At 40.7% G+C, this 13043-nt stretch overlaps 2 protein-coding genes across 4 annotated transcripts in view; one reads left to right on the forward strand and one right to left on the reverse strand.

Moving 5' to 3' along the window:
- The window catches only part of GPR39 (G protein-coupled receptor 39), a 191976-nt gene extending 188289 nt beyond the window's left edge, over nt 1-3687 (forward strand). Inside the window, exon 3 of the mRNA XM_078070702.1 lies at nt 2773-3687. Within this exon, the coding sequence (XP_077926828.1) occupies nt 2773-3272 (500 nt within the window). The 3' untranslated portion in view covers nt 3273-3687. The remainder of the gene's footprint in view (nt 1-2772) is intronic.
- LYPD1 (LY6/PLAUR domain containing 1) overlaps nt 3508-13043 on the reverse strand; it is a 44540-nt gene continuing 35004 nt past the window's right edge. For all 3 annotated transcript variants that reach the window (XM_036079091.2, XM_036079093.2, XM_036079092.2), the window contains one exon: nt 3508-3938. In XM_036079091.2, coding sequence (XP_035934984.1) covers nt 3703-3938 — 236 coding nt within the window. In that variant the 3' untranslated portion in view covers nt 3508-3702. The remainder of the gene's footprint in view (nt 3939-13043) is intronic.

The following is a 13043-nucleotide window of genomic DNA, read 5'->3' on the forward strand; positions in this document are numbered from 1 at the left end:
TAAGATTCTGAAAGCACGAGCGCATGAGCAGGGGGAGGGGCAGAGGGAGAGGAAGAAGCAGACTCCCATCTGAGCAGGGAGCCCGACTTGGGGCTCCATCCCAGAACCCCAGGATCATGACCTGAGCCGCAGGAAGATGCTTAACTGACTGAGCCACCCAGGCGCCCCTCTGATGCCTCATCATTACTTAATCCCTGGTTTGCATTTTTACTTAATCCCTGTGGATTTCTAACTCAGCTCCTTGTCTTTCTTGTTCTCCAAGTTCGTATTTGCCTTCTACCTTGCTACTATACACCCAGAAAGCCAAGATTTCCCCTTTCCTTATCACTGGAGAATCTTGGGTCTGGTTCCCTATTTTTGGCAACTTGTTCAGAATAAGGCACCTCCCACTTATTGACTCTAGCTCACTTGGATTTCAGAGCCAAAATTTTCTCCTGACTAAAACTGCAAATCAGGCCACAACTCTTTGCTCATGTCCCTTGCCTCATCCCTAAGATACTTGGTCGTGCTTTTTACTGAACTGCTTCTTTTGATGGGAAGGTCAGTCAAGGACAACTGATACCAGCAAAGCGGGTGAAGGTAACAAGAAGGGTCATGCAACCAGGAGCTCAGTAGAACAGGGCCAAAGCCAGGACAGAAGAACAACAACTTTGTAACTTGCCCCCCTCAAACCCGGCCCCTTTTCTCACTGCTTTTCTTCCAGGGGCTTGAAAAGCTGTGCTATGTTCAACCCGAGTAAGTACAAGTAGGTTCTCATCGCCTTCCTAGATTCTTGCTGCCTGAAGGACCACCTCCCACAGTGTAGCAGAGCACACATCTGAAACCCTGTGCTCGATTTCCTTGTTCTGGGAACTAAGTCTTCAGATGAAGATGGTTGTACTTGTCTGAAATATAGTGGCAGAGGAGAGAAAAGAACTTAAGCCTTGATGAAGACATGTAGCTTCCCTAGGTAGGAGAAGCTTCCTAGTTCTTTCAGTTAATGAGATGAACCTTCCAGTCAGAACTGCTTCTGATAAAAACAAGGAGAAATCACTTACGGACCCACTTGGAACAGCACACGTGGCTGGAAGGGTCCGTGCTTCTCGAAGCGGTGGGAAAAAGGCTCCTGATTTCCTATGCAAGTATTTTTTTTTTTAAACACAGAGAAATGTTGATTTTTCTTTCCAACCACCAGCTTTAACTAGGTGATTCAGACGATACTCTTGACTTAAGGTGATTTTTTTTTTTTTTTGGCCTTTTCATCAGATCAATGTTACTTTGCTCATTTTATTTTTAGATTCACCGAGTGTTCTCAGGGAAGCAAACTCAAAGGAAAGAAATAAGCAAATTGATGTGTGTTTTAAGCTTGGGCTGAGGTTTGACAAGAGAAACCCTTGGAAATTATCAAGGGAGAGGAGCTTCCAGGGCTGCCTTTGCTGACAGCCGGGATTTGTGGAGGATTTGTTGAGGGAACTGGGCTATTGCAGTGGTAAAGAACATACCTAGGGCCACTCAGTCACCAGGTAAGGCATGCTCAGGTGAGTGTGTGTGAGAGGGCCAACCCCGGAGGTGCAAACGGGGCTGGTTTTCCTGGAGCATTTATGAATGAAATGTTTATCATGGATCAGAGGCAGACAGGGATTATTGCCAACCATCGCTTCCCTGTGGTTTCCTAGAAAATACAAAGTTTCAAAATGTGAATGAATCTTCCTTACTATGATAATCAGATTTAGGAGACGGAGGAAGCATTGCTAAAAATTCAAAGCACAGCTTTAAGATACCAGCTCCCCACACAGGAACTTACATTCTGGTGTCTTGGCTCCAGAGCGAAGAGAGCAAATGCTCTGTAGATTCTTGATCTTCCTTTTTTTGGAATGTGTTTGTTTTTTGGTCACTGCAGGTAAATGTTCCTTTCCTCTGTCAGAGGTCACAGAAACAGAGATGAGTGTGTAAGTTGAAATGCAAATACGTGGGAATGCAAACATGTCCATTCAGTCCACTTGTGATCTGCTTATGGGTCAGAGCAGTGTCCCTCCAGGGCCTGATCGTTTTGGAGGCTGCTGTATAGCTCAGTGCCACAAAGGCAACGAGCATGCTCCTGGCTAAACTTGAAGTTTTATATTTTCCATTATGTGAGGGTAACTGTCTTTTCCCCACCATGAAGGTGGAAGAGATGATACAACTAAAAATATTTGAAAATGAACGGAAGTGCTGTTGCAGAAACAAGTATTAGAATTATGGGTGTACACACCTAGTAAATACATGTCCAAGAAACATTCTCAGTGACTGGCTCTTCCCGATTTTTTGTCCCTTGAAAATGAATTCACAATCATCAGTGTGACTATGCTTCTTGTGACAAGGGACACCATTTCCATTTGTCTTGAAAATATCACTGGGTCTTTATGTGGACATTCTTTAAAATACAAATATTGTTTTACCTGCTTTTACAGAGTGTATACATCTATTTCCTTAAAACAAAAAGACAAAACTAGATTACCAGACTCTCTAATATGCTTCCTGGTTACCCAACAATGAAAACTTTTTTTTTAAATTAAGAGCTAACAACAGGTACAAACAATTGTCTAAAGCATTTAATGGTCTTTAACATAGTCCACTTCCCTGGCCTTAAAACACTGTGAAATTCCTTTTTGCTAGCAGCAAGAGAAGCTGTCAAGCACAACACGGAAAAATTGGTACCATTTCCTGGCCAGTAAGCACAGAACTGGGGAGCTCAATATTTTGTTTCTTGCATTATTGTTCTCATGCTGTTTGTCTCTCCTCTCGCCTGCTCAGGGCTGATTGTCGTGACCTTGGCTGTCTGCTGGATGCCTAACCAGGTGCGGAGGATTATGATGGCAGCCAAACCCAAGCACGACTGGACCAAGACCTACTTCCGGGCGTACATGATCCTCCTCCCCTTCTCTGACACCTTCTTCTACCTGAGCTCCGTCATCAATCCGCTCCTGTACAACGTGTCCTCGCAGCAGTTCCGCAGGGTGTTCGGCCAGGTGCTCCGCTGCCACCTGACGCTGCCCCACGCCAACCACAGCAAGCACCTGGGCGCCCGCGTCACCTCCGCTGCCGCCAGCACCCGCTCGGCGCGCCGCCCCCTGATCTTCATGGCTTCCCGTTCCTCGGCAAGAACTGACAAGGTTTTCTTGAGCACTTTCCAGAGCAAGGCCAAGCCCGAGTCTAAGCCCCAGCAATTGAGTCTCGAGTCACTAGAGCCCAACTCAGCGATGAAACCACCCACCTCTGCCGCAGGGAATGGTTTACAGGAGCATGAGGTGTGAATGTCAAGTATGGAAGCCTTGAGGGCTAACCGGCTGCCACCCCCGCCCCCCACAAAACAACATATCCTGACTCAGCAGTGCCAAACTGCCCCTATGAGGGACAGGCATGGAAACTAGGGGCCTTGGAAAAAAAATGGATGCCCACCTATGCACCTTCTAAGGGTGGATTCTGCCAGCCGGACCGTGACTCTGGGGAGAGAGACTTTTGCTCACCCCTTCAAGTACACACTGAAAATTCAGACTGAATTTATTCAGAGCTTACAAAAAATGTTTTACACTGAGCTCTTGCATTGGCAAAGGAACTGAAAGAAAGAGGACACACTCCCCTCCCCACCCAGAATAAAAGGACACCCAGGAGAAGCTTGGGGAGCAGAGGGAGTGAAGGGCTGGAAGAACAATGCAGGAAGGGTGAGCATCATCTCCTTCAACTTCAGCAGTGAGCCAAGAGGAGGGCTAACTGGAGGAGCAGGATGGTGGTGCGGAGCCCAGGCCGAAGGGCCAAGGCAGAACTGCTCCGTTTCTTGGGCCGGGGCCCGTTGCAAAGAGGGGTGTTACAGCAGCTGATGCACACTGAGTTCAGTTTCCCAGGGGAGCAGAAGGATTGGTACCCGGCCGAGGCGATGAGGCAGGCTGCCGATGATGCACACGACTTGCGGTACATGATGCCTGCAACACAAACCCATGGACTTGGGTTAGCTGCTGTTGGCTAAAGGATAGCTCATCCTTACTCCTCCCACAGCCCAGGTACTTGGGGGGGGGGGGGCAGGAAGGTACTTTGGGTTGTTTCAGTGAGCACCCACCCCTCCTCTGCCAAAATATATAAGGAAGAGGACTTCTTCACCATATAGCTCCATTATTTCTCACAAGTTGTTGCAAAGAGCTATTAAAATCAAAGTTCACTTTAAAAAAATTTACACAGAACTTTTTACTTTTTTATTGCTGTAGCTCTCTCATGCCACGGAGAATGATACTATATGATGGCTCTCACCTATGAGTGTATTAAATCCTAGAATTCCTTGAAGAACTAATGCCCATGAGAATAAGATCCCTACTGAAGGGACCCTGATTTTTCTGAGGTTTCAAGGTTCCCTACATCTTAGTGAGGGGGTGGCCTGATGTTGACAGTGTACCCAGCTTATTCCAGGAAACAAGCTTTGCCCTCAGAATATATGGCCATCTGCCTACTTAGCAGCACACAGCCTCCATTTATTAACATACTGTGTAGCACATCATCAAAGAAGATTATCTTGAATAATCATTTAAGTTCTTAGAGCTGGAACCTTATTCAATTCAAATAATAGCTATCTTCATTTAAGTGCTTACCTGTAGGCCAGGCACTCTACAGAGGGCTGTAGTGTACTAGTTCAACCCTACAAGGGAGGTCCCCATTTCACAGATAGGGAGCATTAAGAGCAAGAGAAGTTTAAGAACTTACCCGAGGTCACACTCCTGGGAAATAGAGGAGCTGGGATTTGAACTTAAATTCTGGCTCCATTCTGTCAAATCCTTACTAGTATATATAACCAAGCAGCCCACCAGTAAACTGTAAAAAAATTTGTGTGTGGGGGGAGGGGGGGGCAGTGGAGAGAAATATGTCCTCTAAAGCTGGACGTGAATGGCTTTAGCTTGTGTGCTACCCTGCACCGCTGAGGGCTCTAACATAGCGTACTCTGACTCCCTGCAGAGGTGTGTGTTTGCAGGCAGTGCTTTGGTTTGCACATTCCTCCCCCTTATGAATTGGGTTATGGAGAAATAGTAAAGAATTGAGCAACCTAAAACTTCCAAGTGGGAGGTAAAGAAATACTTTAAAACATAACGATTTTAAGCCATTTTTGTTCCATAACTACACATTTGAAAGGATGGATTTTCTAACAGTCTTTTAACACTGTAGACAGTAGCTGCTTGGGTAAGATAAGGTCCACAGACACGGTGTGTGTGTGTGAGGCACTGTTTGATTTGTAAGAAACCTGCTGCCAGGCATTGCCCATTTATAGATTTCTCATAGTCCCTACATTTTCTATCCATTTCCGTTTTAGGAACTTTTATTGTCATTTGCTAGTTTAACTTCAATCAACTTTCTTCCTTTAAGTGAATTTTAAAAATTAAGAATACTTAATATATTTTTCACTGTAAAAAAACAGTGAAATAAGGTGAAAATGTCACCTGACTAGGTCCCTCCCATAAAGGTTAGCTTTCTTACCAGTTTGGAAGGCCTCCTTCCAGGCCTGTTTCTATACATTTACATATGTGCCCATGGAAAAATAGTGTGTGTGTGTACACACATAGATTTGTTAATGGTATAACATCCTAGATGCTGTTCTACAGTTTGCATTTTTACTTAGTGACATGGCTGAGGATTTATTTTTAAGCCTAACTCTGAAGGGCTAAGGAGTGGTGATGAGGGAGGTTAGATAATTAATGCACAAAGGGAGCCCTGATTTTTGTGACTGCTGCCCAGGGGACACTTCCAGATCACCTGTTCTGGTGGCAAATGGAGCTTATGCTTGTGGTTCCACAGGACTATACAGATGTCCATTCTTTAAAGCTGGTGCCTCCAGGGCTGGCTTCCACTCAGCCTGAATCTAGGTGCTGAGATCCTCTCTCTGGGGACACTGACCTGTCTTGGCACATCCTCAACTAGTGGGAACTATTAAAATGAAAACAGGCTGCTTGTAGAAACACAGAGAAGAGTGAAGCAAACAAAACAGTGGAATATGTTCCAAATGAAAGACCAAGATAAAGCTTCAGAAAGAATCTTACAGAACCAGACATAAGTAATTAACTGCACAGAGTTAAAAGTAATGGTCATAAAGATGCTCACCAAACTGGGAGAAGAATGGGTAAACACGGTGAGAACATCAACAAAGAGATAATATAAATATCAAGTAGTCACAGAGCTGAAGAATGCAGTAACTGAACTGAAAATAACAGCAGAGGAGTTCAACAATAGACTAGAAGAAGCAGAAGAAAGCATCAGCGAACCCAAAGACAGGGCAGAGAAACTCACTCTATCAGAGCAGCAAAAAGAAAAATGTAAACTGTAAGTAGTTTAAGGGACTTACGAGACCACATTTATTGGCTAACATTCTCATTTATAGGAGACCCAGAAGGACAAGACAGGGACAGAAAACTTCCTTGAAAAAATAATGTCCAAAAACTTCCCTAACCTGGGGAAGGAAAACAATATCCAGGAAGCCCAGAGAGTTCCAAATAAAGTGACCCCAAAGAGACACACACAAAGACACATAATTAAAATGTCAATTTAAACAAAAGGAGAGGCTGAAAAGAAAGGATGTTAATTAGTGGCAAAACACATGTAAGCTATAAATCTCACTGGTAAAGATAAATATATAGGAAAGGTAGTGGATTAATTACTCATAAAGCTAGTAAAAATAACTACTATAATTAGTTAAGGGTTACACCAGATTAAAAAAACCAAATGTGACAAGAAAAACAAAATGGGGACAAAATAAATATGTAGAGCTTCTGAATGCATTTAAGCATATTAACTTACAATAGACTATTGTAGACATAAGTTGTTATATGTAAGCCTTAAGGTAACAACATAGCAAAAACTATAAATAGATACACAAGAGAAGAGAAAGGAATCTAAACATACCACTAAACAAGGTCATCAAGTGACAAAGGAAGAAAGCCAAAGAAGGAACAGAGAAACTACCAAACAGCCAGAAAACAATTAACAAAATAGCAGTAAGTACATAACTCTAAACAATTATTTTAAATACAAATACTAAATTCTCCAGTCAAAAGATGTAGTGTGGCTGGATTAAATACCACCACCACCAACAAAACAAGACCCATCTATACACTGCTTATAAAAAGACTAATTGCAGATATTCCATGCAAATGGAAACCAAAAGAAAGCTGGGAGAGCTATACTTGGACAACATAGCCTTTAAAACAAAGACTGTAATAAGAGACAAAGTACGGCATTACATAAAGGGGTCAATCCAGCAAGAGGATAGAACATTTGTAAATATTTATGTACCAACATAGAAGCACCTAAATATATAAAACAAATATTGATAGACCTAAGGGAGAAATAGCAGTGCAATACTTGGGGACCTTAATATCCCTTTTACATTAACAGATCATCAAGACAGAAAATCAACAAGGAAACCTCGATCTTAAAGAACACTGAACTAGATGGAATGTTCTGTATATGTTAAGCCCATGAAAAAGCAACAGGGCAGATAGAGAAGATGGCACAGTAGGAGGACCCTGGGCTCATCTCGTTCCACAGCCATACCCAGGCAATAACTATATCTATGCAACTAACTGAAAATGACTTGAAAATTGACAGAACAGATATTCCATAACTCATCACGGAGAAAAGGCCACATGGATGAGGATAGGAGGGACAGAGATTCAGTTGAGAAGTGAACCCCTAGAAAAAATAACTACAAGTGGGAGAGAAATCACAAGTACAGAGGAGTGAAGGGATCAGACCCCACACTGGGTAACCCTAGCCCTGAGGATCTCCACTAAGAAGACCATTCCCACAATGTCTGGCTTTGAAAATCAGCTGGGCTAAATTCTGGGAGAGCCAGAAGGCAACAGGCAAAGTCCCCACCCTTAAAGAGACAGCATGCTGAATAAATTGGCCTGAGACATAGCATAGAAACAGCAATGTGCAAAGCACCTGGGGTGCACATAAAGGAGATTTATTGACTAATCTTAGAACTTGTGCTGGAGGGGCAGGGATCTTTCAGAGAGTTCTCTGGGAACAAAAGTATTGCTGGGCACCATTTTTCTTGTTCTCCCCCAGCGTAGACAGCCATCACTTGCAGAAGCCAGTTCTGACACTCTCCATCTACTTTGCTAGTATCAAAAGGACTCCTGCCCTGAAAAGGGGAGGAGATAAGCCTACATACCAGTGTGCCTGAAGTTCTTGCATCTAGGAGTCTTAGCTGGATGCATAGGAAGCAAGCCCTGCTCTTTGGTACAGGTAGGGTAGGGCAGAGGCTAATTGCAGACAGCTAGGCTGAGTGCTGACCCCCCATCCACCAGCAAGCTCATAGTGGCTGTAGCTGGGTTTCTCAACAGCAGGTGGAGCAAACCCTGCCCAGTGTGCCCATAGCAGCTGAAGTGGCTTACTGCAGCCAGCTGGGCTGAAGCCAACTACAACCCACCATGCCCAGAGCAAATGTGGCTCAGCCACAACAAGAGGACCTGGTTCTGTTGATGCACTATAGAGCATCACAGGACCTCTTCTATACAAGGCCACTGCTTTCAAGACCAAGAGATGTAATTCACCTACCTAATAAACAGAAACAAACACAGAGACTAGAGAAGATGAGACAGAAGAATATGTCCTAAATGAAAGAACAAGACAGAATCACAATAAAGTGAAACTGAGATATGCTGGAGAGCATGGATGAACTCGGTGAGAACTTCAACAAGAGATGAAAGATATAAAAAGAACCAGTCAGAGCTAAAAAAAAATAAAACTGAAATGAAAAATACACTAGAAGGAATTAACAGCAGGTTAGAGGATGCCGAAGAATGTATCAGCAACCTGGAAGAAAGGGTAATGGAAAGCACCAAGCTAAACAGCAAAAAGGAAGAAGGAATGAAAAATGAGAATAGGTTAAGAAACTCTAACATCATGAAGCATAATAAAATTTGCATTATAGGGATCCCAGGAGAAGAGAGAAGGTGCAGAAAACGTATTTGAAGGAATAATAACTGAAAACTTGCCTACTCTGGGGAAGAAAACAGACAACCAGATCTAGGAGGCACAAAGGGCCCCTAAGATGATGAATCAAAGGTGCACACCAAGATATGTAGTAATTAAAATGGCAAAAAGTGGGGCGCCTGGGTGGCTCAGTTGGTTAAGCGACTGCCTTTGGCTCAGGTCATGATCCCGGGGTCCCGGGATCGAGTCCCACATCGGGCTCCCTGCTCGGCAGGGAGTCTGCTTCTCCCTCTGACCCTCTCCCCTCTCATGCTCTCTCTCACTCTCTGTCTCTCTCAAATAAATAAATAAAAAATCTTAAAAAAAAAAAAAGGCAAAAAGTGGTGACAAAAAGAATCTTAAAAGCAGCAAGAGAAAAGAAAAGTTATATGCAAGGGAAACCCTAACAAGGCTATCAACTGATTTTTCAGCAGAAACATTGCGGGACACAAGGAGTTTCATGATGTATTCAAAGTGCTGAAAGGAAAAAACAAAAAAAAAACAAACTTAGAACCAAGGATACTCTATCCAGCAAAGCTATCCTTCAAAGTAGAAGGACAAATAGAGTTCCCCAAACAAAAGTTAAAAGTGTTCATCAGCACTAAACTGGCCTAGCAAGAAATGTTAAAGGGGATCCTTTAAGTGTATACAAAACATAAATAGAAGAAAATTATGAAAGGAAAAAAAAATACACAAGTAAAAGCAAACATATAGTAAAGGTACTAGATTAATCACAAAGTCAGCATAGAGATTAAAACACAAAAGTAGTAAAATCAATTATATCTACAAAAACTAGTCAAAGGATATACAAGATAAAAATATGTAAAATATAACATCATATATGTAAAATGTCAAAGGAGTAAAAATGTAGGGCCTTTACAATGTGTTTGAACTTAGGCGAACATCAACTTAATATAGACTGCTGTGCATGTAGGATGTTACATATGAACGCAATGGTAACCACAAATCAAAAACCTATAAAAGATAAAAAAAAAAAAATAAAGCCAAGCATAACACTAAAGAAAACTATTGAACAAGAGAGTAGAGAAGAAAGAAACAGAGAAGAACTACAAAAAACAACTGGAAAACAATTAAAATGGCAATAAATACATACCTATCAATAATTACTTTAAATGTAAATGGATTAAATGCTATCATCAAAAGAAGGGTGACTGGGTAAAAAACTAAGACCCATCTATATACTGCCTACAGAAGACTAACTTCAGACCTAAAGACACATACAGATGGAAAGTGAAGGGATGGAAAAAGATATTCCATGCAAATGGAAGTTGGGGGGGCGGAGCCAGAGTAGCAATATTTATATCAAACAAAATAGATTTTAAAACAAAGAGTAGAGTACGAGAAAAAGAAGGGCATTATATAATGATAAAAACTTAACTGAACAAGAAGATATAACAATTGTAAATATACATCCATCATAGGAGCACCTAAATACATAAAGCAAATATTAATAGACATAAAGGGAGAAAATGACAGTAATGCTGTAAGACTAGGGGATTTTAACATCCCACTCAAATCAATGGATCTTCTAGAGAGAAAATCAACAAGGAAATAGTAGCTTTCAGTGACACATTAAGCCAGATGAACCTAACTGGTATATACAGAACACTCCATCCACAAACAGCAGAATACACATTCTTTTCAAGTGCACATAGAACATTCTCCAAGACAGATCACATATTAGACCACAAAGCAGGTCTCAAGAAATTTAAGAACACTGAAATAATAAGTATCTTTTCCAACCACAACAGTACGAAACTAGGAATCAACTACCAGGGGAAAAAAAATGGAAAAAAAAAAAAACAAAAAACAAAACCACATGGAGGCTAAATAACATGCTACTAAATAACCAATGGATTAACAAATCAAAGAGGAAATAAAAAAATACATGGAGATAAATGAAAATAACACAATGGTCTAAAATTTTTGAGACACAACAAAAGCAGTTCTAAGAGGGAAGTTTACATTCATATAGGGATATCTCAAGAAACAAGAAAAATCTTAATCTAACCTTATACCTAAAGGAACTAGAAAGAGAAGAACAAAGCCCAGTTAGAAGAAAGGAAGTACTAAAGATCAGGGCAGAAATAAATGGAATAGAGACAAAAAATGTAGAAAAGATCAATAAAACCAAGAGCTGATTCTCTGAATAGATAAACCAAATTGATAAACGTTTGGTCAGATTCATCAAGAGAAAAAGAGCACTCAAAATCAGGAATGAAGAAAAAATGCCGTCAGAGAAATACAAAGAATTGTAAGAAAATACTATAAAAAATTATATGCAACAAATTAAACAACCTAGATAAATTCCTAGAAACATACAATCTTCCAAAACTGAATCAGGAAGAAATAGAAAATTTGAACAGACAAGATACTAGTAACAAAATTGAATCAGTAATCAAAAAACTCCAAATAAATAAAAGTTCAGGACCAGATGGCTTCACAGGTAAATTCAACCAAACATTTAAAAAAGAATTAATATCTATTCTTCTTAAACTATTCAAAAAAATAGAAGAGGGGAAAAACAAAAAAAAAAAACTCACAAATTCATTCTTGGAAGCCAACATTACCCATGAGACCAAAACCAGACAAAAACTACCAAAAAACAAAACAACAACAACAACAAAAACAACTACAAGGCCAATATCCCTGATGAACATAGATAAACAAACATTAATAAGGCAAACTCAACAATAGGTTAAGTGCTTCACCACAATCAAATGGGATTTATTCCCGAAATGCAAGGTTGGTTCAGTATTCACAAATCAATATGATACATCACATTAACAAGAGGAAGGATAAAAACCATATGACTATCTCAATAGATATCAGAAAAAGCAGTTGACAAAATACAACAATGTTCATGATTAAAAAAAACTCTCAACAAAGTGAGTTTAGAGAGAACATACCTCAACATAATAAAAGCCATATATGAAAAACCCACACCTAACATCATCCTCCATCATGAAAAAAAGCTTTTCTTCTAAGATCAGGAACATAACAAGGATGTCCACTCTCACATATGATTAAACATTAAACATGTTTAAACATGTTTAATCATGTTTAATTAATTGTGGCAGCAATCAAGAAAGAAAAGGCATCTGAATTGATAAGAAGTAAAACTGTAGCTATTTGCAGAATACATGACACCTCATATAGAAAGCCTTAAGGTTCCACCACGGAGCTATCAGAATAAATGAATTCCATAAAGTTGCAGGGTTCAAATTTAATATACAGAAATATGTTGCATTTCTGCACATTAAAAACAAAGTAACAGAGAGAGAAACTAAGAAAATCCCATTTACAACTGCACAAAAATATAAAATTCCTAGGAATAAATTTAATGAAGGAGGTGAAAGGCCTATACTCTGAAAACTCTAAGGCATTGATGAAAGAAACTGATGATACAAACAAATTGAAAGATACTCCATGATCATGGATTGGAAGAATATTGTTAAAATGTCCATTCTACCCAAAGCAATCTACAGATTCAATGCTGTCCCCATCAAAATACCAACAGCATTTTTTCATAGAATTAGAACAAATAATCCTAACATTTGTATGGAACCACAAAAGCTCTTGAACAGCAAAAGCAATCTTCAGAAAGAAGAACAAAACTGGAGGTATCACAATCCCAGATTTTAAGTTATACTACAAAGCTACAGTAATCAAAATGGTATGGTACTGGCACAAAAATAGATGCATAGATGAAAAGAATAGGATAGTGATGGGTGCCTGGGCGGCTCAGTCGTTAAGCATCTGCCTTTGGCTCAGGTCATGATCCCAGGGTCCTGGGATGGAGCCCCGCATCGGGCTCCCTGCTCAGCGGGAAGCCTGCTTCTCCCTCTCCCACTCCCCCTGCTTGTGCTCCCTCTCTCGCTGTCTTTCTGTCAAAACAACAACAACAATAACAAAAAGGATAGTGAGCCCCAAAATAAACCCACCCTTATATGGTCAATTAATCCATGACAAAGGGGGAAAGAACATTCAATGAGGAAATGACAGTCTTTTCAATAAATGGTGTTGGGAAAACCGGACAAGTGGAAAAGAAT

The sequence above is a fragment of the Halichoerus grypus genome, chromosome 4 (assembly GCF_964656455.1).
Source record: "Halichoerus grypus chromosome 4, mHalGry1.hap1.1, whole genome shotgun sequence".
NCBI lineage: Eukaryota > Metazoa > Chordata > Mammalia > Carnivora > Phocidae > Halichoerus > Halichoerus grypus.